Source organism: Polypterus senegalus, chromosome 12 (genome assembly GCF_016835505.1).
Source record: "Polypterus senegalus isolate Bchr_013 chromosome 12, ASM1683550v1, whole genome shotgun sequence".
NCBI lineage: Eukaryota > Metazoa > Chordata > Cladistia > Polypteriformes > Polypteridae > Polypterus > Polypterus senegalus.
The window spans coordinates 70,506,917-70,534,815 of record NC_053165.1 but is presented as its reverse complement, the minus strand read 5'-3'; the positions used below and the strand labels follow the sequence as shown (position 1 = coordinate 70,534,815).

The window sequence follows — 27,899 nt, the reverse complement described above, 5'->3', positions numbered from 1 at the left end:
CCAAAAAATGGCTTCCAATATCGTTCAATAATATTTTAAATTGATATTAAATTTTCATATTTCTTTACAAATTTCAAATAGACAGGTAAACGCCAATTTTTAAGAAACAATTGTGTGACCAATAAAATATAAATTTTAAAACAGTTCATGATACATGTTTTAGTTTTGTATTTAATATCTTTATAAAGCTACACCCATGAGGGGATTATGTTCGTATTTAAGCAGCCAGGAAGTCAATGCTTGCCTGTGGAAGTTAGGAAGTTTAAAAGGTAGCTTTTGCTGGTTGCTGGGGTATCTTGGCTGTAGCGGCCATGAATCCAGTGTCTTTTGGGCTAATTCGTTTTCCGTATGGTCGTTACATTCACGCGCACGTTGATTGGCTACTTGTGAACTCCCTTTTTCCGGAGACGGCTAGGCGGTGCAGGATCCACCGAGTGTCGCTTTTGAAGTGCAGAGGTTGTTAGTGGGGAAGGTTGAAAGATGGTAAGAAGTCCTTGTGGTGGGAGACTTTGCGTTATTCGCAGGATGTCAGTTGTTTGGGGGACAGGCTTCTGCATGTACGCACGTATTACAGAGGGTGGGCTGCCGCTGCTTGGCCTAGTGCAGGAAGGTGGAGGTTTTGGATGGTGATCTGTCACATGACTGAAGGCAGCAGGAAAATGCAGTCAACGCGCTTGTCTTCCGTCTGCTTAATTAACGGCAGATGTAAAGATGGAGAGTTGGCGACAAACGGAGATGCAGTTCCTTTTCTTTATGTAATGTCGTGTTCTTCTATAATCTAATCTGTTCTACGTTCACAGACCCTGAAGCCATGTTTCTTCGCATGAATCATATTAACAGAAGTAACTGCTAATCCCGATTGTTTGCCATAACGAACACGCTGATTGAAAACTAACATTAAGAAAAATCAGTAACCTGAAGTGATCATCAGTTGTCTTGAAAATGTACACTAACCTTGTCCTTACTGAATCTACAATTAAATAAGATTTTTTTTTTTTACTTTATTACACTTCGTATGTGCCTGTACTTTGAGGTTTATGTTCGGTTAAGGACCCCGTGAGGTTGCCAGTTAAGTTCAAATCAAATTTCATTTGTTACAGGCAGTAATACACACAGTACATGTTGAGTTGGTAGACTCCGAGACAATAAACAATAATACCCTACTTTAGAATATCTATAAAATATCACTAATTATTATGCTAAATGGAATTAATAGTATGCATTATATTAAAATTATAAAAATATGTAAATAGCTTAAGAGAGATAGCAATAGGGCATCTTGTAGCTCGGGACACTTTCCTTATTCTAGATGCGGATGGACACTCCTGGTCAGTCTCTCAGCTCTGGTCTTCAGGCAGTGCTACTGTTCACCAGCACAGAGAGGAGGCCGTCGTTGGGATGGCTGTTATCTCCACTAATATTCTTTGCTCTAGTCCAACATCACTTTTTTTTTTTAAAAGATGTCCTTGAAGTTAAGGAGTGCACACCCAATGATGTGTTGTACTGACCACACTACCCTCGTCATAGACTTGTTGTTACCAAACCAGGAAGTAATATTTTCTGCCAGGATCCTTTTAGTGATGGAAACCCGAAATTCCTTGAGGTGTCTGAGTGCCTTCTTCACCAAGATGTTGATATTCTTGACTGAGATCAGTGAACGCCAAGATATCTAAAACGGTCCACCCTCATCACTGGAGTACTGTATTCTGAGATGGTGGTAGTGCTTCTACTGCTTTCTCCTAAAGTCTACAGTCAGACCCTTTGTCTTGTTTTTATTTTCAGGAGTAGACTGTTGTTTTCACACCACTCTGACAGGCTCTGCATGTCATCCATGTTGGACTGCTCATTATTGTTAGAGGTCAGGTCTGCCACAAACTTGATGATGATGTGATGTGTAGCCATACGTTCTGTTGTGTAGAGGGAGTACAGCAGAGGACTCGGAACATGGCCTTCTGGAGTGCTTGTGTTGAGAGTGAGGGATCATGAAGTGTGGCCACCCACTCGAAATACTTGGGGTCTGCCTCCCAGGATGATAAAAATCCAGCTGCACATTGAGGTGTTCAGACTGAGGTCCCTGAGCATGGTGATGAGCTTAGAAGGGTTTATTTTGTTAAATGTCAAACTACAATGTGTAAATAGTAATCACATGTGATTTAAGAACCCCCATTGCTGTCCAGGTGGGCCAGTACTGTACGCAGGATCAAGGTGACGGCCTCCTCTGTGCGCCTGCTGAAGCATTATTTGAAATTTATTGGACCCAGTTGTTTCGGCAGTGAAGTGTATATACAGTTCTTGACTAGCCTTTTGAGACACGTCATTGCGATAGGCGCTAGTGCAGAGGGACAATAGTCATTCAAGCAGTTGGATTTGATTTCTTAGGTAAAGGGACAGCAGCGGTGGATCTTTTTAATGCATGTTGGTACAACAGACCCAGTTAAATAGAAGCTGTTTCCAAGTATGATGAATTGCTATCATCAGAGTGAAGACTTAGTATATTGCCAGGCTTTTTTTCGCAGTAAATATTTTGTTTCTCTTTTTAACATATTATTAATTGATAGATTGACTCTAATATTATTTGCATGTATTTATTCAATGGCGTTTATTTTAGAATTTGTATATCTGTGCCTCAGTCAGCCCAGATCCCGTTATTAAAACACGCACGAGTGCTCCAATCCTGTGTCGGTATGTACTGTCCACGTTGTTAGCACCCAGGAAGACGGCTACACAAATAGTCAAGCACCAGTATGGTGCATTCCAAGTTGACAGCGTGGTAGCACCTTGAAAAGCAGGTGTGAACTTACAGGCTGTGAACACTTCAGCGTCACTTCAGGTTTGATTGTACCATAGCAGGAAGTCTGTTGGCGTACTGACTCGTCTTACCACTCGGGCAGCCGTTACTTCTCATTTGATATGGAGGCCCTAGCAGCCTATTGACACAAACCAGAATCAATGCATTTGTGATTTATAGCTGGCAGAAATGTTTGTAATAAGCTAGGAATAGTTAATAGTTGCTGTACACCATGCTCATTTGATATATTTGTTATGTCTTTCAATCCTTGGGTGACACATGAAATATTTTGTAGGGCAGTGTGTAGCTTTAATAAGCCTGCTATCATATATGCCATCTCCAGTGCCCACTTTATTGGAGTTTTAATTTGAACAATCTGTACTTTGCTAGTTTGTTTAAATGGACCTATTCAGTTCAATTTAATTTATTTTAAGTGTCGCTTAAGTAATGTTTATTTCCTTGTTTTTATCATTTAACTAAAAATATAAACAAGCAAAAATATGCCCTCTCTGGTTGAACACCATACCGTTCCCATAGAAATTTATCAGTCTTTAAGTACATTTTTTTTTTTTTTTTTTTTTTATATATAACTGTGTTGCTTTTACAATGTCTTCTAATATTACGTTTGATTTTAATTTTGCCATTAATTTTCCCCTAATACTTTCTGTTTCATTTTTTGTTAACTTTTGATCATTTTCATCTTGTTCTTGAACCCATTGTCTACAATCAACTTCTCCATTCCATTCAGGCTGGTCACAGAGTAAGTTTCCCCTCTTCAAACTGCTGGTGGAAGCTGGGCTTGCATAATTAGTGTTATGGCTTTGAATAAAACTGTATGTGTCTTTGAAGCTGCTCTCTGTAGTAGTGCTTCTCTGTCTGTGTTAAGTGTCTGTTGCTGTTTTAATCCAGGGTTGGGACTAAGAACTTTGTGCCTCTTTTTTATTTTCATAATTAGGAGTCTCATGTTTACTGATGTTTCATATTTCTCTTGAATCTGTGTGGTAGACCTTTATGTAAATGCGATGCTCCCATTAGGTGAGTGACCACTTGAGCCGATATGTCCAACCATACATAAGACGGTTTAAAAACATCACTCTTTGATTCGTGAATAAATGACTGAAAAATGCAAAAAAAAAAACAATGCACACGTTGGCCCCAAGTGTATGCTTGTGAACATTTCTTAGATGGCGGGTCAGTTGTAACAGGTTTACCTTACTCGACTCCTGCCTGAAAATGTTCATCTTCCTAGAATATTCCCTTCTCTGTCAGCTCGGTTGCAGTGTTCATATCTAAGCCACTATGGCCCCTAAAGAATATTGGTCTCTATAATTTCCTGTTAGATTCTGCCACTCATTCTTAACTATAGCAGATCCACAAACCCTTCCTTGAGCTCCCTGGCCTTGTCTGGTGCTGCATGTCCAAGTCTAAGCGTTCTTGGTAAGCTCTCTGGTTCTCCCATACCAGTCGACGCCCTAGTATAACAGACATGTAGGCATCCCTACCATGCAGTCCCTGTACCTGAAACAAATCTCGTTTATACCTGCTGTTCAGGGAGCGTGTCATTTAACATGGTGGTTTACATACATTTAGATGTTTGTAATAGAGTTTATTGTCTAACAGAAATATGCCTCTCTTAGATAGATAGGATACTTTATTAATCCCAAGGTGAAATTCCCATACTCCAGCAGCAGCATACTGATAAAGAACAATATTAAATTAAAGAGTGATAACAATAACTTTGTATAATGTTAACATTTACCCCCCCCATGGTGGAACTGAAGAGTCGCATAGTGTGGGGTCTCCTCAGTCTGTCAGTGGAGCAGGACGGTGACAGCAGTCTGTCACTTAAGCTGCTCCTCTGTCTGGAGATGATCCTGTTCAGTGGATTCTCCATGATTGACAGGAGCCTGCTCAGCGCCCGTCGCTCTGCCACAGATGTCAAACTGTCCAGTTACGTGCCTACAATGCTCCTACTCTTTCCATCCTTTCAAGTGGTGAGCAGTCTTCCCATTCGCTGTGCGCTTCTTCTTTTCAGTCAATCCTAGTTGATTTAGTTCTTTATGGTTCAGAGCCCTTCATCTTATGTATTTTGCCATTTCAACAGATGCAAGTGCGTGGCCGGTCGTCAGCATGGTATCCTTTATAATTCCTAAAACACCAAAATAAGAGTAGACATAAGTCGCCTGATGAAATCCCACATTCTAGTAGCAACGAGAACAAATTAAGAAATTAGCTTCAAGAACAATCTAAATGTCCCAGGGCCGAGATTAACAACTTGCGTCCGTTTGTTATTCATGGCTGGATGTCTTGTTTTCTGTGTTTTTTCCCGGCTTTAGTGAACTCTCACTCCATTGATCACAATGAGTCATTGCACAAAGAAATAATAATAATAAAGGAATAATGTATAGTATCGGGCTTGTCCAAGGTCGATGTGAGCCACTAAAACCGTCTCAGGCCAAGCTTTGTAAGCTCTGGTTTTACTGGACCCTTTAGTGCTAAGGGCATAGGAGCAATGTCGTTAAAATGGAGTTGTCTGCCCAGCATGGAGAAGAAATATGAAATGTTAAACCAAACTTAATCATTTTATAAAAGCTTTCTCATTTCAACATTCTAATGGAAAAAACATATTAGAGACCTATCTTTGGCTATTAAGTTACTGCTGTTTTCCATAGGTTAGTATTTGTTTTCTTTATTTTAATAGTTAATAGCTGATTTGGCAAAGGTGAGTTCAAATAATTTGCGTAATAATTCTCTTTAAATGATTCCTCTATTAAAACTCCATTGTTTGCTCTTGGATTGTCCTGTCTTTTAACCTGAAGCCAGTTGATTTTTTTGTTTCCTATTTATTTTTGCTAAGTTGGTTCTGGTTCTTGGAGATCTCCACATTCCTCACCGCTGTAACACACTGCCAGCAAAGTTCAAGAAGCTGCTGGTACCCGGGAAAATCCAGCATATCCTGTGCACTGGCAACCTGTGCACCAAAGAGAGCTATGACTACCTGAAGACTCTGGCTGGGGATGTTCACATTGTCCGCGGAGATTTTGATGAGGTTGGTCCTGAAGATGCACATTGTTGATCATGTTGCAGTGTTTCTAATTCTTTGACAGCTTTGTCCAAAGCAACTCAAGTCAGTTCTTAATCGGTCATACGGTCAAGTCAGTGTTGTGGTCAGAATTACACAATCAGTATTGTGCTCTATGGCTCAGAACTTAAAGGATATGTTCTGTGTTTTTCAAGTAGAAGTTATTTCTTCACAAACATGGTGTACACTATGTACATTGACTATGTGCAATTATATTGTGAAGTTAATTCAGCCTTTTTTGTATATTAAAAAAAATATAGCCTGTCATGGTGTTGTATAATGGAAACCATGGGGCTTGTGGTATGACCATTTTTTAAATTTATGGAGAACACTTAACTTTATAACACAATTTTGTGTACCACAAATGTGTGTATACCATTTTTATGAAGAAATAAGTTCAACTTGAAAAATACCAAACATATCCTTTAAGTCAAACTGCCTGTGCTTGTTTTAACAGTTTGTTTTCTAGGCACTTTATGTCCATGTAAAACTGTTTAGTGAACAACACAAATTCATCTATATATTTAAAAGTCAATGTGTGTGTATGTATGTTGCAGAATCACTTCCCAACGGCTGGAGTGATTTTCATGAAACTTGGTACACATGTTCCTCATTGGTCGATTAAACATAATGTCGGGTGAAATCAGCCCTAACCCACCCGCTTCTGGGTAGGTTTGGGTTGATATTGCGGTCTTGTATGCCTGTTATCATCCAGTTGACACTCTGAAAGACCACCAGAGGGCGAACTGGAGGCGACTGCCAGCATTCTTTATGTTTGAGCAGCACTGCACCCCTGTTGCTTTTGAAATTAAATCAAGTTGGCCAGAACTGAGCGTTAACTGGATGATAACATACATACAAGGCTGCAAGACCACCACGTTAGTGAGTCTTCATTGTTTGTTAATTTATTTTAATTTTTAAAGTTGTGTTTTTTATTATTTTTCTCAAACAATTAAAAAAAAAAAAAATACTTTATTTTTCTCCCAGGCAACGCTGGGTATTTCAGCTAGTAATGTTATAAATACTGTTTTAAAGTCTTTGAATCATTTGTTTTTGTTTATAGTTAACAGTGTAGTTACTCCTTAGACACATAGACGATAAAGTGGGTGTTCTCAGAATCTGCATTGGTTATATCCTCTCTGTTTTTTTTTTTTTTTTAATTGTTTTTACATTTTAATTTTTCTTACAGAATCTAAACTACCCTGAGCAGAAAGTGGTGACAGTTGGACAGTTTAAAATTGGACTGATTCATGGCCACCAGGTTATTCCTTGGGGAGATGTTGCAAGTCTGGCCCTTTTGCAGAGGCAGTTGGATGTGGACATTCTCATTTCTGGGCACACGCACAAGTTTGAGGCCTTTGAAAATGAAAACAAGTTTTATATCAACCCTGGCTCCGCAACTGGCGCCTACAACGCATTAGAGAGGTGTGTGAGTTCACAGCTCTTAGTCTGTTTAATCGTCGTGATCCACTTTAAAATGAGCTTGTTGGAAAATGTTAAGGAGCCGCTCTCCATTCATGTTTCTGGGCCTAAGTGGTATTACCTTTAAAACAGCAAATGTTTTCATTAACCAAGTAATACACGGGGTGGACAAAAATAGGTGTACAGTTTGTATGGAAAAAGACATGCAGGGTATGATAAGGAAGAACAAAATAATAACAGTAAGAAGAAGAAGATAAAGACAAATAATACAGATAAATGATACAATAATACAAGAATAAACTCACATACTCAACTGCAAACCTGCTTTCGCTCACCCCCTGTATTGTGAGAGGAATATCTGACCATGTGTTCATCTCCGTTGTGTTCATTAGTAATGAACCTGGGAATTGGTGCTGTGTAGCTCCAATGAGAAAAAGGACATTTGAACTTTGGAGATTTGGAGCATCACAAGAATTGTAATCAAATGACCTGTTTTTTTATTTATATATATATACATACACACACATACATACACACACTAGCCATGTGCGCCCAACTACATTGCGCATATTAAAGTTGTCTATGAAGGGCTCCCTGTTTAAACGCGGCTGCCAGTCATGAACTGGACCTTTCGTCGCACAGCATTATGATTTTTTATAAGGGAAACAAAATTACAAAAGCAAACCTTTGGACATCGATTTGATAGGAATGGCCTACTCGGAATCACTGTCCGAATAGTAATTATGTGGTGGTGTAGGAGCATTTCTGCTTCTGTTCGTTCACAGTCCGTCTCATTTTCACGACGCTGTCGTTTCCTCTCACAATCTCTTCTCAACCTTTCTCCAATCTCGCAGGTTGCTTTGTGGCAATCCAAAGAGTAAGGCAATATACACAGAGCAATGGTTATAAAAGGGGGGCACATAGGTATCCAGGCTCCTTAAAGCATAAATAGGATCACTTCACTGACATTTGAGCAAGCCACGGTACACCTGTGAGACGCGCAGCACTCGCCGGGTACAACATAACAATAATTTCCGGAACGTGCTTTTACGTTGTCATTCATTTTACCCACTGTCTTTCTTTTATTCATATGTTACGTACGCACGTACCTTTTATCTTCGGCAATCTCATTCTCTAACCAGGCCTCAGGAGCTAACCAGCGTAACACTGTCCACCACCCCCTTCATTATTCCGGCACATTGTTGACATCCGTGAGTAACAACAACGTACTAAACTGGAAGGTGGTCTACGCATGTGTGGAATTCGCGGGCAGACAAAGATCAAGATCTAAATGAGGATCTCTTTAGTTAATTTAAAGCACAACAATGTGTTTAGTTTGAATGTCTGTGTTTTGAGGTGTGACTGGCGTACTACAGTCTTCAGTAGTCTAAGCCTGGAGGAGATTCTTAATGCAATGCCTATGTTTTAGCTGTCTCTCTACTGCCATCTAGTGCTGCTGCTTCTAATTCATTCGCAGACAAACAAAGATCAAGATCTAAATTAAGATTATATATATATATTTACAAAGTACACACACACACAAGGGGGCTATGCTCGCCAACCCCCCCGGCCTGTGCAACACGCCAGCCACTTCGCGTCTCTGCCGCTCTCATATGTGGATTTCACTTTCACCAAACAACAAATCTTTTAATTCTCACAGATGCGCCTCTTCATTGGGAAGAAACTCTACTTTTCACTGATGGCAACACGAATTAGACTATCCACAAGTCTCTGACTTAAAGTCTAAAGCTGAACAATCATGTCCATATATTGATGTTTTTGCTTTTACCTTTTTGTCAATCACATTGAAATTTGATTCTGTGTTATGAATTACATCGTGACAACAGAATGTATAACTGCCCATGAGTGAATATTGTTTCTTTCTCTCTACACGAACTGTGTCTGACAATAGCATTCACACAAATGAGAAATCTTTGAACCGTGTGTGCAGTTGTAAATCTTTTAGATGTGGGCGGGGCTTTTCCAAGTCTCTTTGCATAAAGTCTTGTCTGTCGCGGATTTACATTTTCTCTTGTGGGATTTCACTTTCACCATACAACAAAACTTTTAACTCTCATGGATACGCCTCTTCATTGGGAAGAAACTTTACTTTTCCCTGATGGCAACACCAATTAGATCTACAAGTCTCTGACTTAGTTTATGTCCAAACAATATATTCGATCTCTTTTCGCTGTTCTGTTATTTCACCAAGTAATAATTTCCGTTTGTTTGCGCTAATGCAATCTTTACTATCATTGTTTTGAGACTTTTGAATTTTTTACTTCCATTATCACTAACCTCTACATGTGTATCATGCCAGCGTTTTTGAATTCTTTACGACGCTCTTTGTCATCTACTCTTTGTCTTTTATTCCTGGGCATGGTTAAATCTCTTGGCACAAAGTCTCGCCTCGCAGAACGTGCAAGTGTCTCTCTGAGAAAGTCACGTCTCGTCTCTCTTCCCAAGATTTATTTATTATAGATATATATATATATATATTTTTGTGTATATATTTACAGTAGTAGTATATTTAGACATTAAAATGCCATGAATGTGCTGATTCTCCTGCTGTTTGCCTTTAGTCATTAAAACGGTTTTGTTCCCTTTTGCTTTCAGCAACATCATCCCATCCTTTGTATTAATGGACATCCAGGCATCAACAGTGGTGACATACGTGTATCAGCTGATTGGAGATGACGTTAAAGTTGAAAGAATTGAGTACAAGAAGTCCTAAGCAAGCGTCCTTTCAGTGTTATTAAAGTGTTTTGTATGGGCATTTGTGTTGTCTGGCTTAGTCATTTACTCACACGTCTGTTTCTGCACTTATGTTTTATTAGAAGTTATTAAATGCTTTTTGTTTTGTTTTTTTTCACTAATAGCTTAAATATTATTTGTGAGAATGCACACAAGTGTGTGCTGTCAATAATTACGTAATCTGAATTATTATTTGAGACATATTGTATTATATTTGAGATTTTTTCTCTTTAAATAATTAAGATCATTGACACTTCATCTACCAGCTGTATTAGATATTTTTTGAAACACTAGCCAATTCTATAGGATATATATCAATAATGGCCATCAAATGTATTTAATAAAACATCCTCTGTAAATTTATGTTTAAATACTCCTTTTTTCAGTGTCATGGCTAAGAGGTGAATGTTGGAATAACTTGAATAAAAATAACATGCACTGGAAACAGAAACATGACTCTAATTTTATTGACAGTTAAAATGAATTTACACCAAACTGAAGACACTGGTAAGGTATGTTGTTTGAAAACATGAACAGGTGTATGCTAACTTGAAAGGATGCAGTATCATTTTTTTAACTTTTTATAGTGTACATTTTTATATTTTACATAGGTTTTCCTTTTATTTGCGTATATGCTCTGAGCATTCTTTTTATTACTTTTCAGGCCTGGTGCCCATTGAACATGTCCTAGAATTACTGGGGCATATTTCATATTTGGGTGACGTTCAGTAACACCTTGGTCCTGTATAATAAATGTTAGTAACTGTATGTGGCACTCTGTTAGGCAATAGTAAATTAATAACTTGTTTTCCATACAACTTTATGCCTTTTACTGTTGTTCTCCAAGTAAACGTAATAAATATTACGTTTGTGCAGCTGTTTATGATTTGATCTCCCTAAGTGTGGCTATGACTGTTTCTTAATTGCAGAGCATTTCTTGCTTGTGGCTGAAGCCCTTATTTATTCAAAATTGTGCTCTTAGTCAGTGCAGTCAGGAATTGATGGCATTATATGCTTTTAATTCTAAGCTGTATTAATTGACACATAGTAAGGTCTTGAGTGTGAAGAAATCAATTCTGTATCTGTCTGCATCTTGCATATCACAAGATTTTTTTACTTGTTTTTTTATGTATTGCGTTTTATTTCAAAACAGCAGTGAATGGAGAATGAAAAAAGAAAAGATGACTAACGGTAAAAATGCAGTCTAAAGAGGAGTCACCAGTTACATGTCATTACTGCTGGTGAGTGACTTTAAAGAACTTTGTTAAAAGTAACAGAGAAACGTGACTGTCTAATACCAGGACCTTTTTTTTCCTTTATTAAAAACACATTTTGGGGGATTTATTATAAATAATTACATGTAGGGTGACATGGTGGCACAAATGTTGGTGATTTTTTACCTGGGCTTTAATCCAGAGTGCTGTCTTTGTCTGTCTGGCAACTACACTTCCTCCCTTTTTGTGCGGACTTTTCAGTGGCAGCACCAGCTCTGCTCTCATATGCCAAAGCTGCCCAGGGTGGGTTAACTGGTGTTACCAAGAGTGGGTTTGAGAATATCATGTTGTGTTAAGTATATTAAAATTTATTTTGATTAAGATATTGAATAGAGAAAAAATACCAGTTGCAGGTGCATTTAGGGAGTAACATTGAAACATACATTTTATGCTCTCTAATTGCACATTGTAATAGCAATATAAGCAGAAATTCTCTTGTTCTGTAGTTTAAATTGGGTTCTACAATTTAGTAAATTGAGCACTTTGGGGTTTTTTTTTCTCTCTCCTTGTAATGCTGTGGTCAGGCAGCTTCACCGTCTTCTTTATTCACACTTCCGTTGTCGACGTCCTGTGCGTCGCTGTCTTTCATTTCCTCGACCACTAAGATGCTGGTGTTACTATCCAGTGACTCTTCCTCCTGGTTTAGGTCCTCCTTTTCAGGGCTCTCCTTTCCATATGTATCTGTGTAAAAAAACAAGATTCTAAATGTTCTAAAAGCTTCAGACATTTGTGTCTGCTCATTAGCCGTCGGATTACAGTATTCAGACCACTCTGAATCTGAAGGGTGTGTTTTGAAAGGGTTCAGTTAGTGTGTCTGTATTTTTATACAAAATATGATATGCACCTAAAGTTTGATTAATGCACAGATTTCTCCTGGCTTTTCTTACTTTTTTGTGATCAATTATTTATTGAATATTTCATAAATAGTAAATTAAACAAAACAAAATTGCACAGAACATTTATAACACAAACCATAACCTGATGACACCATCCTCCCGGGGGTCAGGAAGCACTGAGCCAACAGTAGCGTTAATGAGCAGTAGAGATGTAAGGGACTGAGTAGCGGTAGGCCAGACCTCTGTAGTTTTCATGAACAGCGGTAGGCCAGGCCTCATTAGTTTTCATTACAGTTTTGTTAATATGAAATGAGGATAACTCCATATGTACTAAACTGTAAAGTTTAAATATTCAATCTTCATTAGTAACAGTCTGGGGAGAATTTCACAGTGAAGCAAGAAGATGTGTTTATCACCAAGAGTGCCTAAACAGGTAAGGTTCTGCTGGTAAGATGGAGGGGAGGACACATCCTAAAGAATTAGAGTTTCAGGTAATGGACAGAGTGAAAGAAGAAATGGAGTTAGTTATAAGAGTGCAAAGGGGAAAAAAAAAACAGCAGGGCAGAGCCAGAACATGTGGAGAAAAGTGTCCGGGACTCCCAATGTGCAGAAGTGACACAAGGATCAGGTTCAAGACCCTCAGATGGTGTTTATAGGAGCAGGGTAAAGTCGGAGAACACATTTCAATTGGCTTTGTTGATAATAATTAGGATTTTGTGTCCAGCGTTTAACATTATACTGTACTGTCATCCAGGCAGGAGAAGTCAAGAGAGGAGAGGGGCCTCTGAGTCAAACTAAAATCCATAAGCGGAGTTACACAATACATTCGAGAGGCTGGAAATTTAGAGGAGACTTAGAGAGTGACAGAGTCAAGAGGATCAGCCGGCAGAGGAAAGAAAGACCCCTGCATGTTCTTAATTTTTCTTTTCTTACAGTTGTTTTACTCAGTCTTGCAAGGTTCAGATTTGTGTGTCTTGAAAGGTCATTACAAGCAAGGCCTCTGACGTTCCAAGTTGTCGTATTACTTTGGGATCACACAAATTCCGAACACCCACAAAAAGAATTTGCTTGGGTGATAGCAGAGTCCTTATTTAACTTGAATTTATTGTGCTGCTTACCTTTTAAAGATTTGGAAGTCTCTATGCTGGTATTTGCCGTTCTGGTCTTGCTTTGAGATGTGGCTGCAGAGCTGGTTTTCTTTCTGAAAGTTAAAAACACCGTTCTGTTTTAGGCCAGGCCTGCATTTTTAATACCTGTTTCTTGTGACAGTGCAATGGTCCTGTGGGTAGCCCTACTGTCGTAAAATTCCCATGTCCATCTTCTTTGGATACCTTGTGAAGTTCAGTTAACCATCAACTTTAAATTGTCCTAATGGGTCTTGAGTGTGCATTGTAGTGGACTGGCATTCATTCATTCCATAGTTGATTTCTGCACCACACCTTATTCTGTTAGGACAGACTCCTAAATCTGACCACGTCATGAATAAAATTGTAAACCTAGAATGGTGCGGGCAGTTCTCTTCCATTAAAAGCAGATAAGATGAGTAATCAGCTTGTCTGTTTAATACGTGCATGAGATAAAAAAGGGAATGCCACTGTTAATGCAAGACAAGTTAAGGGCAAAGGAAGCAGAGAGGGACTTTAGATCATCTGTTACTTCTAGAAACTGCTTATCACAGTAACGTAGCTTGTGTTTGTGCCGGGTGGGGCGGGGCTTCAATTTGCCGCCCTCCAACATATCTGAATATGTTAACCTATTTAATTAGAAAATTAAAATGATGTATACAGAAAAATTAAGATACATTTTGCATCACTTTCTTCATATATATAGAAACAGCAATATTTTTTCACATATAATTAGTTTCAACTAGACAAGAATATTGTACAGTATTGACGCACTGATAAGCCGTGTTGTAATTATTAGTTGAATACAATTACGCTGCGAAAACCAGAACCAGTGTAGTGTACCAGTGACAGGTGGGGATGTTTTCTGCGCACAGCAAGAACACATTCGGACTGATAACAAAACTAAATTATAAATTAGTTGTTTACCTTCCTAGAAATTCTTATCGGTGTAATGTTTATGTTTATTTTTGTTATTGCCTCATAAATTTCGACTGATGTGTCTGATGCTGTCACAGGACAGTCTGAACATTATTTTTGAAGAGTTTGTGGATAAAAATCAGACAATTTTTTCATTCCTGAGTGATATTTTTCCTAACCCTGCTGCTTACACATGAATTGGCCAGTAATGCCGCCCCCAAAAATGTGCTGCCTGGGGTGGACCCACCCGCCCCTAGCTACGCCACTGGCTTATCGGTATATTCTGATTATCTCTGTTATTAAACATTTAAATTAGTATGGCTCTGTATGTTTTTAGTGGTTTTTTTTTTTTTTTAAATATTGTATGATTTATCAAGTACAGAGTAGCTGGAAGAGTACAGGCCATGTTTGTGTGTGTCTGTCTTTGTTTATGACGTTCAAATGAATCAATTCATTTCCATACCGGTAATGTCTCACTGTTTCTTTAAGTTCTTCTTTTGGCATACATTTCAAAATGAAAGTTGCACACTACTGTAGATAGAAGTATACTGAGTCACTAGTCTTTTCGTGTAGCTCAGAGACCTGTATAATAATAATATAATATAGCTCAGAGACTTGTGGACTGGCACCTACCCTAACAGTAGGGGCCTAAATATAGATAGTAAAATAGTAGATAGTAAATATAATAGATGTGTATTGATGTATCTGTTCACCTTTTGAAAATGAAGGGTCACCGTTTCCCTATTTCGGCTGACACCATTAACCAAGGTGACTTTGAGCGTGCTTGTGAGTTGGCCCCTTCATTACTGCACAACCTTCACAACGTCGGCAGCCCTCTTCACCAGCCTGCTCATCAACTCCCCAACACGTCCCGTTCGTTTTGCACCAGCTGCACATTCCTAGTGGCTCATACTGTCCCTTTATTAGGTCCACCTGCTTGTTAATGTAGGTGATCTGCTCCTCCAAGTGGTCAATAACTAAACTGCACCTCAGTCTGCAGCATGCAGATGTGGTCCATTGGCCATAACGTGATCCGAGTGTTATCACATTAGGAGTGACGCCTTTGTCACATTCTTCATCATTGTGTCATAAATATGTCAAGCTTACAGTTGAGCGATTGAAACATTTGATAAACTACTTAAACTACTTAGAATTAAATGGGTTGGTACGGTAGCACGGTGAGGTGCAGGCCGCTTTTGAGCTGGTGGGCAATATGCCTGGCCTGCCATCTAAAGGTCATTTGTTGACTCTACTTGGTAGCAATATTAAATGCAAATGCCAGTAAAAGTCGATTTTATCTTGGCAGTATGGATTTTATTAGTTAATATATAATCTTTACAACTATTACAAGTATATATCTAAATGAAGGAGAATGGCCAGACCAACTCAAGTTGATGGAAAGGCCACAAGTGCTGCAATAGCGGCAATTTAGCACAGTGGTGAGCGTGAGACGTCTGTTACGGTGCAGTGCATAACCTTCAAAGCAGATGGTCTACAGTAGCAGAGGTCCTCTCCTGTTATCGAGGCTGCACTGAGCCGGGGTTGTGTGCACCTGGATAAATGAAGAAATGAGCAACATGGTTTGGCAAGTCTTGATATTTTATATTTCTAGTGATGTGTTCAGAGGTTTACAATACATGGCGTGCATCAATAGGTTGACTGTCATTAGTGTAAGAGAGAGAAGTTAAGAACGGGCACTGATATGTCTCATTGCTGCACCCACCACATGACAAACCAACTCAGGATCCCAGATTAGGGGACACGTGACACCTCAGCACCACACCAGTTCAAATGGACAGCGTGAGGTTTTTTTTTTTTATGGTGGCTGGATTGCCAATTCTGTCACTTACCCCCCAGGTTTTTTTCCCTGGAGGTTGCAGGGCTGGATGCAGATTAACGTCATACCCAGGATGGAGCAATTGCAGGTGAAGGGCCCAACAAAGTAGAGTCACTGTTGGTGTTTACAGGATTTGAACCAGCAACCTTCTGATTGCCAATGTAGATCCCTAGTCTCAGAGACCCCACTCTGCCCAGTAGTGTAAAGTTGTGGGATTATTTTTATAGCACACATTTGGCTTCTTCACACCAACTGACCATCAGTTGAATGCCAAGGTTTGCTGCTGACCATCCCTTGTTGGTCTTTGTCTACTTGGTTCTTGTGCCGTGTCACCCATCTCAAGCTGGTTCTACAAACGTGAGCACCAATGGACTACTCGGTCAAGTAGAGCACCTTCAGGATGAACTGGAATGGCTGGTTCAAAGCCTGAGTATGGGGGCAGAAGAATCTGCAAGGACTAAGTGATTCTATGAAACCTCCGTGGAACACAACATTGAAGGGGTTAGTTTTTTTCAGTGCCCTTTTCATTCTGTACAGGTAAAATTTTGTTACAACGGATATCTTTACAACGAAATTTTCATTACAATGAAGTGACCTTGAAATGCCTGAATGAATCGTCCACAGAGCAGTTAGTTCTGTGGTCGCAGCTCAGTTGTGCACAACGATCCCCAAATAGAAACATTGTCATTTTTTTTTTCTTTCTTTGGATTTTCCTCATACTGTTTTTTTTTTTTTTTTTTTATTTTTTGTGGTTTTCAGTGATTCCTTTTACTTATCGCTTGTCAACATTTGAAAAACATCCATTGGAATTTAACTCCTTGTCACACTCCGATAGAAACGGCAGACACAAAAAAAAAAAAACGACAACAATTCATATTAGAAAAAAAAATATTTAATTTTTTGCGGCTCTCGATTCCTGCAAAAAGAAAAAAGATGTTGCCAGTGAATTCGGAATTTCTCCATTGACACTGTCAACTTTCTTGAAACACCAAGCAAAAAAAAAAAGAAGAAAAATCTCGGGTTGCAAACGTATGTGAAAAAGCCGTTGTTAAGTAGTTAAGTGACGCTCGCTCAAGAAAATGTGAGGTTTCTAAACTCTCTTGGGACCGCCCCCAATGGGACACCCCGCCAAAGAGCGTCCCGAAGTGCGATCACCGAGTCTGTGGAAGACTGTTTATCTGTTGCCAGGGCCACATGCAGCTCATCATCAACGCAAACAGAAAAGGTCTTAATGGGTGATGCAAGGAACATTATAAATGCAGGGCACAGTATTACTTGGCCACTAACCTGGGCACAACCCTGCCTGACTGCCGTCTCTGTGTATAGAAGAGCGTCAGATCCCGCTACAATAAATAACCATGCTGTTCCTGTTTCAAGCTGAATAAAGCTGGTGTTGCTGAAATACTGAGACTACGCCTCATGTTTTGGGGTGCAGGACAGGGACTTAATAGCGCGACCCCGATCTTTTAGGATTTGCTTTTGTGGCGCATAACTACACACAATATGAAGAGGAAGAAAAAGACGATTCAGTTTCTGATTGATAACTGTGCTGCACACAACAGGCTTCCACATTTAGATAATGTTCGCGTTGAATTCCTCCCACTCAATTGCACAGCAGCGCTTCAGCCATTGGATTTGGGCATCATTTGCACCCTGAAAGTGAATTACCGCAAGGAAATGCTGAGAAAAATTCTCGTCAGCATAACTTGTAGGCAGGAGAAGATTAAAATAACGCGAAATAAGTTAATGAAATGATTGCAAACGCCTGGACGCAAGTTAAAGAAAGCACCATAGCTGCAAATACAGAATCTCATTACAACAAAGTATTTTTTTTGGTCCCTGGCAGTTCGTTGTAATGGAAGTTTTCCTGTATTTTGTTTTTTATGAATTCGGACTACTCTGGAGGTAAAAGGAGGTGCTACAGACTAGTGGGCATATCGAGCTAATCAAGTGGCCACTGAGTGGGATGTCCAGTGTAATATGAGAAAGCCTCCAGTCTACTGAGACACGATCAAGCTGGTGTGTAACAATACATTCACGTATGGCTGAAGAAGCCATTGAGCTGTGACTGAAACTAAACACTCGCATTGATGACACCAGCAGGGATGGAGAACCGGAGTGTGCTTGTGAGTGCTGACTGAATTACTTTGCATTTTTAATGTAGCTGTGATAATTGTAAGCATCACCACAGAGCAGCATTTGCTGTTCCTGCAGACAAGAATGGTGTGACTGTCACGGTAGCACTGAGCCCTGTGATCTGCACACGTGAATGACCATGCGAGTGACACAGTTGGTCCCAGGCATAATGATGAGAGTGTTGTTGTTTTTGTTACTCATCTTTTTGTGTGTGTGTGTGTGTGTGTGTGTGTGTGGCTCAGTGGCTCCTCCCCTGGCTCCACCCCTAGCCCCTCCCACCTCCCTGTTACTGCTGTGACGGACTGCTGGGGAACGTGCTCAGCGTGGGAGGCCAATATACTGGAAAGACCAGGGAAGCAGATGTGGTCACTGCCTCCCCCGGAGCACTAGATGGCAGCCCCCCTAGGTTGCAGTGGTGCTTCAGATTTCCACAAGCCTCCCTCACAGGAGGTGGAGTTTGGCACAACTCCGTTGGGTTCCGGGGGAACTGCAGAGCCCTACTTCAGGTTTCCACCACACCAGATAATGATGATGGGCCACCTGAAGTGCTCCCAGGTGCAGCATAAAAGGGACCACCCCACTTCACTCTGGGAGGCAGAGTCAGGAGGAAGAGGATGAAGCTTGCCAGAGGAGGAGTGGTGGGGTGGTGAGAGGAGACTTGGAGTAACAGGGGTTGAGCTGGACGTGTGCCTTGGGGTGTTTGGGGAGCTAGAGCTCCCCCTGGTGGCCACACTGGGCACCACTAATTGTGCTGCAGTCACCTGCAGACTTAAAGAGGGGAACCTGCAGCTTGAGTCTGCTTTCTCAAGTGCCATTTTGGATAGCTGTGATTGCTTTTTCACCTTATACCCGCGGTAGGACTTTGGTTTATGACACGTTTGTTCTGAACTACACCAAGCTGACAGAGTGCCATCTTAACCTTTGTGTTCTCGGCTTGCCTTTCTCACCAGGCTTGCAGTGTGTGGAGAGGAGCACTTAGACGATGACCACCTCTAAAGGGGCGATCAGGAGGTGTACCAGCGACTCTACATACACAACGTATCTAAATGGCATTCGAGTCCGTTACTGGGCACACTTACAGACACACACAGCCACCTTAGTCAGTTCCCTACCTCTTTACTGTTTGTCTACTGATAACCAAAGATGAAGTTCTACCCACACTACCACAAATCATTTGTGAGGGCAATCGGTCTGTGGGGCACACGCCAGGAAACTTCTCTCTTTAATTAGAGGAAGGGGCTTAAATTCTCCTCCTTATGTTGGAGTGGACATTGCTATGCTTAGCCTGGGCACACATTTCATGTTAAAGTTAGCCCTTGCTGACCTCTGCCGGTGGTCCACTATCCTGGGAAGAATGGTTTTGCCCCGCTGAGCCATCTGGGTGTGTGCCGGGCAGCTTCCCAAGCGCTTGACTCCGTGCTCCACTTCTGCTTTTGTGATTCTTTGGGCTGTCGACTCGTTTCTCGTCCTCTGGGGGTACCGATTTTCATGGAAGACATGGTGACCTGCCACAAAAAAACAAAAAAGGTCATCTTGTACCGCCAGTCCTGAGGAGGTGGCGAGCTCATTTGAAAAGTGTCTTTACCACTGAAACTCTCCTCAGGTACGACGAGGGTCACCCCTGGGAATGCTGTCACACAAGTCCTGTGCTCTCAGTGTTGGCACATTGCAGCATTGGTGAAGAGGTGAATTGGTGAAGAGGACACGTCTCCACTCCTTTGATAGACGGGGGTGTTGAAAGGCTTTTTGGCACTTACTGCTCCAGAACCTTCCATAAAGGCTCAGTGAGTTCAGATGGGTGGCACTGGAGTTTTGGTCCTGGTGTCCATGACACATGGCTGGTTGCACTGTCATCTTGGAGCACAGTGTCGTCACCATGGGGTACAACTGGTCCTATGAAACAGCCTCACATTCGTTTGCCTTGGCACAACGCTAATGTAAAGACTCCCACAAGGTGGCCACCCGCACCATCATGGATCCCAGACCACAAGTAACAGGAGGGTGTTAAAGGCTGCTGGTGGCACCTTGGGATGGACTGGCAACTTGCCGTGGGTCTGATGGTTGCTGGGATGTGTTGGATGAACAGGTTAGAGAAATGGATGGATGGATGAATGGAGGCTTTGTTTGTGTTACTCGAAATATCAACACCCCCACATGTAAGAAACGGGGAGACCCTCCTCAGGCGTGGGTCAGGGTGGTCAAGGTTTGTGCTCCTGACATTCATGTTCTGCCACTTTGTATGATGGCTCTGAACAGAAGTGCTTTCTGAGTGGCAGTCATGTCACTGGCGTTGGCTTTGTGAAGGTCCCACCATATATTGCTGTGGCATTTAGCAGCTATCCTCTGAGGCGTCCCACCTGTCCCAATCGGGGGGTTTCATTTTTCTCAATGCAGTTCAGCATATGCGGTCATTTAAGTTTGAGATTCTCCCCCCTGATAAAGTAAATTAGTTTTGTTCCTTTTTGTTAGCGACCCGACTCCAGTTTGAGCCCCCCAGCACGTGTAGTGGTTTCTGATCTGTCCAACTTCTTTTACACCTGGCACTTGGCAGTAAGTGGCACTCGGCTTAACAGGACTCGCCTATGGAGATGGCGTTTAGCGACTTCCCGCTGTTTCTGTTATTGTGTCCTACCTATACCCCCCCGTGTCTTCTGTATTTCCCCAATGCAGATCAACCTGTTAAGTATTCAAGCACCTGAGCTTCTCACAGGCAGTGGGCCGTGATGGGCACTCGAGGGTCACCTTTAAGAGGCAGCAGAGTGTGTAGTGTGCTGACATAAAGTGAGCAGGACCCACCCAGATGTGAGGAGGTGATAGTTGGAGGTCCCGGCTGTACTCACTTGTGCGCTCGGGCAGCATGGTGGCGTACTGCCGCCTGATGAGCGCGCGCATGCCCTCGGTGCTGTAGATGTTGGCGATGCTGCACAGGTACTTCTTCTGCCCTGCCGTCAATTCCGGGTACTGAAAAAGAAAAACGTGAGATGATCGCTGGTGCTTTAAACAACTCTAAACTCCTCCCCGGGTGCTGTGGTGGTCTCAAGTTAACTCAGTGGGGCTTATTCTATTAAGTCAATTGGAGCCGACGAAAAAGGGGCAGTGCAGCGAGCAGCGTCGTCCCCTCGTGGGGCCAGCGTCTGCTGATTGAACCCTGCGGCCGCTCCTTGTTGCTTTAGAGTTTGTATGATCTCCCTGTGTGTGTGTGTCACAATGTTTTAAACATCCCCAGCAACACGATTCCTGACTGGCCCTGGTCTGAGTTTCTGCGTTTCGGTGGTCCCTGTGGTGGATGAGCTGCCCTCTCCACATCTGTTTCCTGCCTTACACCTTCCTGTGTGCCGGGATGGCCTCTTGTCGTGTCTCAGGTGGAAATAGTGGGTTGAGTTTGGGTGGGGGATGGTCACCTAACACAGAAGAGTGGGCTTTGCCCACCGTGCCCATCCTGTGTAGAGAGTGCATTTTACTCTTCATGACCGTGTATATTTCCTGCAGGTGGTCCGTTTTCCTCCCGCGGTCCAATGTTAAGTTGATTGGCCTCTGTGTTTGCGGGGTTTGCCTCCAGCTGCCCTACCGTCCTGCTCAGGATAAGGGACTTGGATAAATGAATGAGGTTTGGGATGAGGTGAAACTCAAACAGCTACTAGGATGAAGAGTGTATCTTCATGACAGGGGGCTGCGGCCCACCATGCAGGGCGTGGATCAGTGAGATCAGAGCTGTCGTTTGGGAGGGTCACAGGTTACAAGTGGACGTGCGCTCGAGAGGTGTTCACTTTAGAGGTGGTCTTGAGATGAGCACACAAGGACGTTCCTCCATTGTGAAGACATAACCCCACTCCCCTGTATGTCACCATTTAAGTGACCTGGTGGGTGACTTCACTCAGGGGGGCTGCTCCCTCCCTCAGTAGCTGCAGGGTAAGAACAAGCATAGCGGCCCATGGTACCCAGTTGGCCTTTTTTCACTACAAGGGTGCGTCTGTCCTCGCCGTCTCCTACTCCACCTCACTACACGGGCTCACACAGGCCCTCATTATTTTTGTAACCCCAAGGAAGAAGGCTGCAGGTGGAGGGGACAGTCTTCTGCAGCCTAAGCACCCACTCTACAACCTGTCCGGGCACCAGTTGGGCACTAGGCGGCCACCCACTGTGAATAGGGCACAAGGGCATTAAAGGACCACCTATGTACACACCTACACTAAATGACCCCACTCGCAGGTCTTTAGATATGGGGAGGGCAGTCGAAATGAAACACACACAGGCAATGACCGAACTCAGCATCTGTGAGACGGTCACCCTAATCGATGTGCCACCATGGCATCATTGTCCACTTTCTCTGTCATTTTATAATAGCAAATGAAGAAAATTGGCATGGATTTGTCATGACTTGCCGCCAGTCAAGTTGGTGACATGGCGGCGGTGGGACTCGGCTATCTGTGACATCACGTCCACAGTTCAATGGAGTGCCAAGATGGAGGTGCTTGTGTGTGTCCTGCACACCCCTCCATGTGGGTCAGACCACCCCAGGTACCTCATCAGCAGAGAAGGAAAGGAGAAGCGTCCAGCTGCAGACCACCGCAGCTCAACTGGACTGCGTGCTGTCGTCACTTGGTTTGGCCTGACATTACAGACACACAACCTCCTCCATGGAGTGCAGCTCTGGGGGGTCTCCGTAGTGCATTGTGTGCCCTGCAGGGGGCGCCAGTCAGACATGTGCACAAGCGTACCTGCAGGAAGGGGGCGGCCATCATGGATTTGGGGATGTGCACCGTCTTCAGCAGGGGGGCGTCCAGCTGCGAGGCGGAGGGGCCGGGTATGGGCCTCTGGAGCCTGACTGCCACCCTGTGCTCTGGTGGTGGTCCTAGGGCAGACAAACAGAATAAGGAGTACATGGGTTAGCTGTGGTTTTCATCTTCTCCTTTTTCATTTTTGGATGACCACTCATTCCGTTTAACCAATACCTCAAGTCGATTTTGGTTCCCACACGTTCTGCTGATTCAGATTCGTCAGACCACCTAAAGGCAAGGATGCCAAGTGGGGGTAAATCCACAAGAAAATCAAGGCATGTGGGGTTTGGAGTACCTGCAGCACAATTCATTTTAGTTTTATATAGCGCCTTGCACATTGGGCACAACACAGCAGTAGCATCACATGGGATTGCAGGCCTGTCCAGTCCAGGGTGGGTTCCTGCTCCTAAAAATGGCCTCTGACGTCCTAAATGAGCAGTCTGGATGGCTGGAAGGGGACCAAAAATCAGAAGACGGTTATTCCCGGGGGTCTTAGGTTGTCACCGCCTGTGACCCCGGAACAGCGAGTCCCAGTCTGTGAAGACACACCAGCCCAATTTACATCACAGTGTTGTGTTTCATAATCCTCTGGTGCCTTCCTGTTGCCCCCCGGGGAGCCATCCCGCTGCCTTAGTTACTGTTGCTAAGTGCACTTGCAGTGCCCGGTGCCAAGATACTGTTGGCAGCACCCAGCCTAAGACGCTGTGGAGGTGGGAGGCTTTCCGAGAGAAACAGTCTTTGCTTCGTGTGTCTGCTTTTTAATGTGCACAGTATATAGTTGCCCTTACGATTAGGTGGTCCAAGCACAGCTGCTTTGAGTGCCCGGCTGCCACACGCTGAGCCATCCTGGCATTTGTAAAGCGTCTGTTGTTAATAAGAAAGGGAATCTGAGGCTGCATGCCATGCAGGAGCCTTTTACTGTTAAAGACAGTACTTCACCTTATATAGTGCCTTTCATTTTTATATGCTGTCTTTCACAGTGTGCCCAGTTCAAACTGTCTGCTAGCAAAGCCTGAACTGTAGAAGTGGCAGGACCCGAGGCACCGTATATAGCGCCTTTCACAGGGAGAGCTACCAGTATTGGCCATTAATGGACCAGATATCCTCATTTTAAATCCAAGCGTGTCACCTCAATGTGAAAGTCTGGTCTGCCCGTCACAGGTTTATTTATTTAGCTCCTTTATTTTAATTGTGCCCACCACCACCTGCATGGCCGCAGTGGCTGATCCTTCAGAAGTTATTGTGTGCATGTCAGGAGCGGAGCGAGGCCGACCCGTCACTCTAAATGTTACATGAAGACCTGATGTCCCAGAGACAGGCCCTTCAATTATAAATGAACCAAAATGAGAAGGTAACGTGAGAGTACCTGTGACGTCCCCCTCCGCTGGCGGCCCACCCAGCGCGACTCAGACACTTGACATGTGCCCACCGGTACCGCAGAGATAACACTGAAGGGTACTCACCGGGTGTGTACTCAGCTGGGGGCTTCTCATGCCGCAGGCAGCCATGTCCAGCAGACCTTTAGAGGCAGAGAAAGAAAAGCACAAAACACGGTGAGCAACAGCAAGGCGGACGTGTCCATGGCAGAGTTTATATAGTGCCTTTATGGTGAGCAGTGACCTAAGGCACTTTACACGTGTCATACTGTGGTCTCTGGTGGGTGAGGCGTGAACCTGACATTCTGATGCCACTTTGTGCCCTTCATGGTGAACTCTGTCCCAAGTGCAGAACCATTATGGTTATATTTCAACAGTTGCCGCCCTGTCTGGCCATATAGCAGTCAATGTTGAGGATTAACCCCGTGATATAGCGCCTTTCACGGTGAGTTCTATCCCATGCCATTTTCCAGGTGCAGAACTGTTATGGTCATACTGTATTTCAACAGTTGGTGCTCCAGCAGGCCACATCGTGGTAAGTGATGAACATTAAACATCTGAAAGTCTTGATATGCTATAGCGCCTTTCATGGTAAGGTCTATCTCCTGTCTTTTTGTAGGTGGTGTCGTATTTTTAAAGTTGGTGCCCAAACAGGGTGATCAGGGCTACATGCAGCTCAGTGTTTAGGACTGATCCTCTGATGAGCCCTTTCTGGGCGAGCTCCATCCCATGCCATTGTTCGGGTTCATGTTCTTGTCATATCTCAATAGTCAGTTGATCAGGGCTGCACGGGGTACACTGATGTGGATATGACACACTTCAGCCACTAGAGGGCCACCCTGTCCTCTCTGCCCCGTCTAAATTCAGTGCTTTTAATGGTGAGAATCATGACGACGTGTTAAGGGGCTGCTGGGGTGTCAGAGTGTATTAGCAGTTGAGGCCAGCAGGGGGCGACATTGCAGAAGAAGGGCGGCTATAAAGAGGCAAAGGAGAAGAGTCGGGGGAAACAAAAGAGAGCTCACTCGTTTGGGGCAACGCGACCCCAGGCCCCGATTGCTGTTTGTTTTTCACCCTCACCGTGGCGGCGTATAGTACGGAAACCCACTTCGGGGCCTCATTCTCTGACCTTGAACCCGTGACCACAGTTTTAGTTCATTTGTGAGCCACACAGGTTACACCCTTAATATCTAAAGTGGATCTTCAGGGGTCCACCCACTGATAAGATTTTTTTTCCCTAATACGCCTCCTTATTGATATCTCAAAGCAGGCCGTCCAGTTTATAACTCACGCAGTCAGTTCAGGTGTCGGGGGTATTGCATGAGGGGGGGCACTGCGAGACGATCGGACGGCCAAACCCATTAAGACCCCCTTATATGGCGTTTTCTGCCTTCTTAAATTGTTTTGGAAGCGCCTACAGTGTGGACGTTGAGCCGAGTGGTTGCGCCATATAATGGAGAGGCCGCCTCAGTCTGTACGCTCGGGGTGTATAAAAGTGAGGTCCACAATCCACAGATGAAAAGCGCTGTGACCCAGATTTTCAGATCAAACCTAGGCGCTATATAAAAGCCGAGTAAAAAGGACGCAAACATCACCGGAGTGCCATCAGTTCGGGGACAAAGCCCGGACGGGTCATCCGAGTGCCACTTTATGGGAACTCCGGCCAAAGACGAACAGCCAAAGATGCTTCAAGCCCCTCCGCGACAGCCGCTGTCAGTATTACGGTGACAAGCGATATGACGTGACGCCTCCGCTAATCGCGACGAGACGTATAACTAACTACGGTGAGAGAAACTACAAGTGAGAGCTGTGCGGCTGAAAGGCGCTATATAAATCGTGATGAACACAACACCACATCGCGGTGATGCTCGGCGGGCGCTGTAATCGCGGCTTTCGCCGTCTCTCCAAGCCCCTCCGCCCCAACCCCAGTCGACCCCGTCCTCACCCGCTGGCCGCCGCTCTCCGCAGGCTCCCCGAGTGCGGACTGCTGCCGTGGCCGCGCTGCTCTTGCTGCTCCACAAAGGTCACCTGCTTTCTCATGACTGGCGGCTCCGTCGCGGTCGGTCGGTCGCTCGGCACGAACTTCGCAAGCTCCGTGGATGACGTCGAGTTACGTGCGGCGGGAGGGAAGGGAAGCGAAAGAAAGGCGGCAGCTACCGAGCCGATTGGGCGGGGAGAGCCTCACCAGGCAGCGTTGTGCGCAAGGCAGGAATCGACTTCGGACGGGATAAAGAAGAACACGCGCAGCACCCACCCGAGTGGGCTTCAAACGGGGGGCGCCTCACGCGGTGACGCAGCGGGTTAACTGACAGGAGCCACGTCTGTGCAGTGCTCATTTCTCCTAAATTTCCTGTATATAAATGAATAAACACAAACGGCATGGTGGCGCAGCAGTACCCGTCCCCGGTACTCCCTCTGTGGAGTTCGCATGTTCACCCCTGAGTTTCGGTGGACTGGCATCGCTAAATTGGCCCGTGCGTGTGCTGACGTAATGGCCAGGTGTTGTGCCTTACGCCTGATGACTGCCCAATGATTGCCATGACATCACGAGGGGGCTTCTGGGACTTCATCCCCTGATCTTCTCCCACCTGTCCAATGCATATATGAATATACCGACCTATATGTACTTTATTTTAGGACTAGTTTCTTCTGTATAACGTTTTGATAATGGCTTCCAATAACACAACTCGGGGGGGGATGCAAGAAGGGGCCAGGCCCCCAGTAAGTGCTGAAACTATAGTATCAACACCACTAGGCTGCAAGGGGCTCCAGCTGCTCCACCAACCTAATCAGGATAAGAAGGCTTGGAAATGAATAGATAAGTAAGTACACCAATAAATCAATGCATTGTGAAATTCATCTTATAAAAAGATGTATCAGTGTGTGTGAGATTATCAGTCATTCCAACAAATGGCGCATCACAAACATTAACACTGCTTTAACAAATATCATACCAAATGGTATATAATCGAGACATATGCATTGTATTTATCATTCCAACAAATGGCGCATCACAAACATTTGTAGTATTAAAATTCATTGATTTTGTCGTTCCAACAGATGGTGAACCACACACATTATACTAACACTGCTTTTATGAATCCCATACCCAATGTTATATAACAGAGACATATGGATTACATTAATGCTGGGGTCTACAGCTTCAACAATTGGTATAGCTAGTAGGATAAAAAAAATAAATTAAAGCAATAATATGGGAGCAGAAGTAATGAAATGCTTCATGAAATACATTTTTGTTGCTAATTTCTTTCTATGCTTATTCAGTAAATGTTTCATTTATTCATTAAATCTTTCATTTTTAGCCATCAAAGATGTGTGTGGTGGGTGGGGGGCTCTGGCGAGGGCGTTGTTTTTGTTTTGAGTAGACGGCCATCAAAGCCCACATTTATTGCGGTCACTTCAGATGCAGACCTCTAATGGTGAACTTAGGAGCTTCTTGAACCAATCAAAACACAGTACTTGCTAGAGCCCACCCTCACGACTTTGATGGGTGAAAATGACAGCATTACTTAAATAAATTAAGAACTAATTCAATAAGTATATAAATAAATAACAG

The 27,899-nt window shown here is 43.3% G+C and overlaps 2 protein-coding genes across 3 annotated transcripts; one reads left to right on the top strand and one right to left on the bottom strand.

Annotated features, from left to right (window-relative positions):
* Nucleotides 1–376: 376 nt before the first annotated feature.
* Nucleotides 377–10,497, top strand: vps29 (VPS29 retromer complex component). 2 transcript variants are annotated; one of them, XM_039772156.1, is made up of 5 exons: nucleotides 386–483; nucleotides 3,537–3,548; nucleotides 5,646–5,837; nucleotides 7,060–7,295; nucleotides 9,909–10,497. In XM_039772156.1, exons 1-5 carry the CDS (start codon nucleotides 481–483, stop codon nucleotides 10,024–10,026), a joined length of 561 nt encoding a protein of 186 aa, XP_039628090.1. In that variant the 5' UTR covers nucleotides 386–480; the 3' UTR covers nucleotides 10,027–10,497. The 2 variants fall into 2 exon arrangements, with proteins under 2 accessions (XP_039628091.1, XP_039628090.1); XM_039772157.1 differs by lacking the exon at nucleotides 3,537–3,548 and having other exon boundaries at nucleotides 377–483.
* A 299-nt stretch (nucleotides 10,498–10,796) lies between these two features.
* Nucleotides 10,797–26,458, bottom strand: LOC120540953 (protein FAM216A). The gene is made up of 7 exons (XM_039772155.1): nucleotides 26,268–26,458; nucleotides 24,413–24,468; nucleotides 22,890–23,023; nucleotides 21,012–21,132; nucleotides 19,496–19,676; nucleotides 13,275–13,357; nucleotides 10,797–12,001 (listed from the first exon to the last, which is right to left on the bottom strand). Exons 1-7 carry the CDS (start codon nucleotides 26,360–26,362, stop codon nucleotides 11,841–11,843), a joined length of 831 nt encoding a protein of 276 aa, XP_039628089.1. The 5' UTR covers nucleotides 26,363–26,458; the 3' UTR covers nucleotides 10,797–11,840.
* Nucleotides 26,459–27,899: the final 1,441 nt, after the last annotated feature.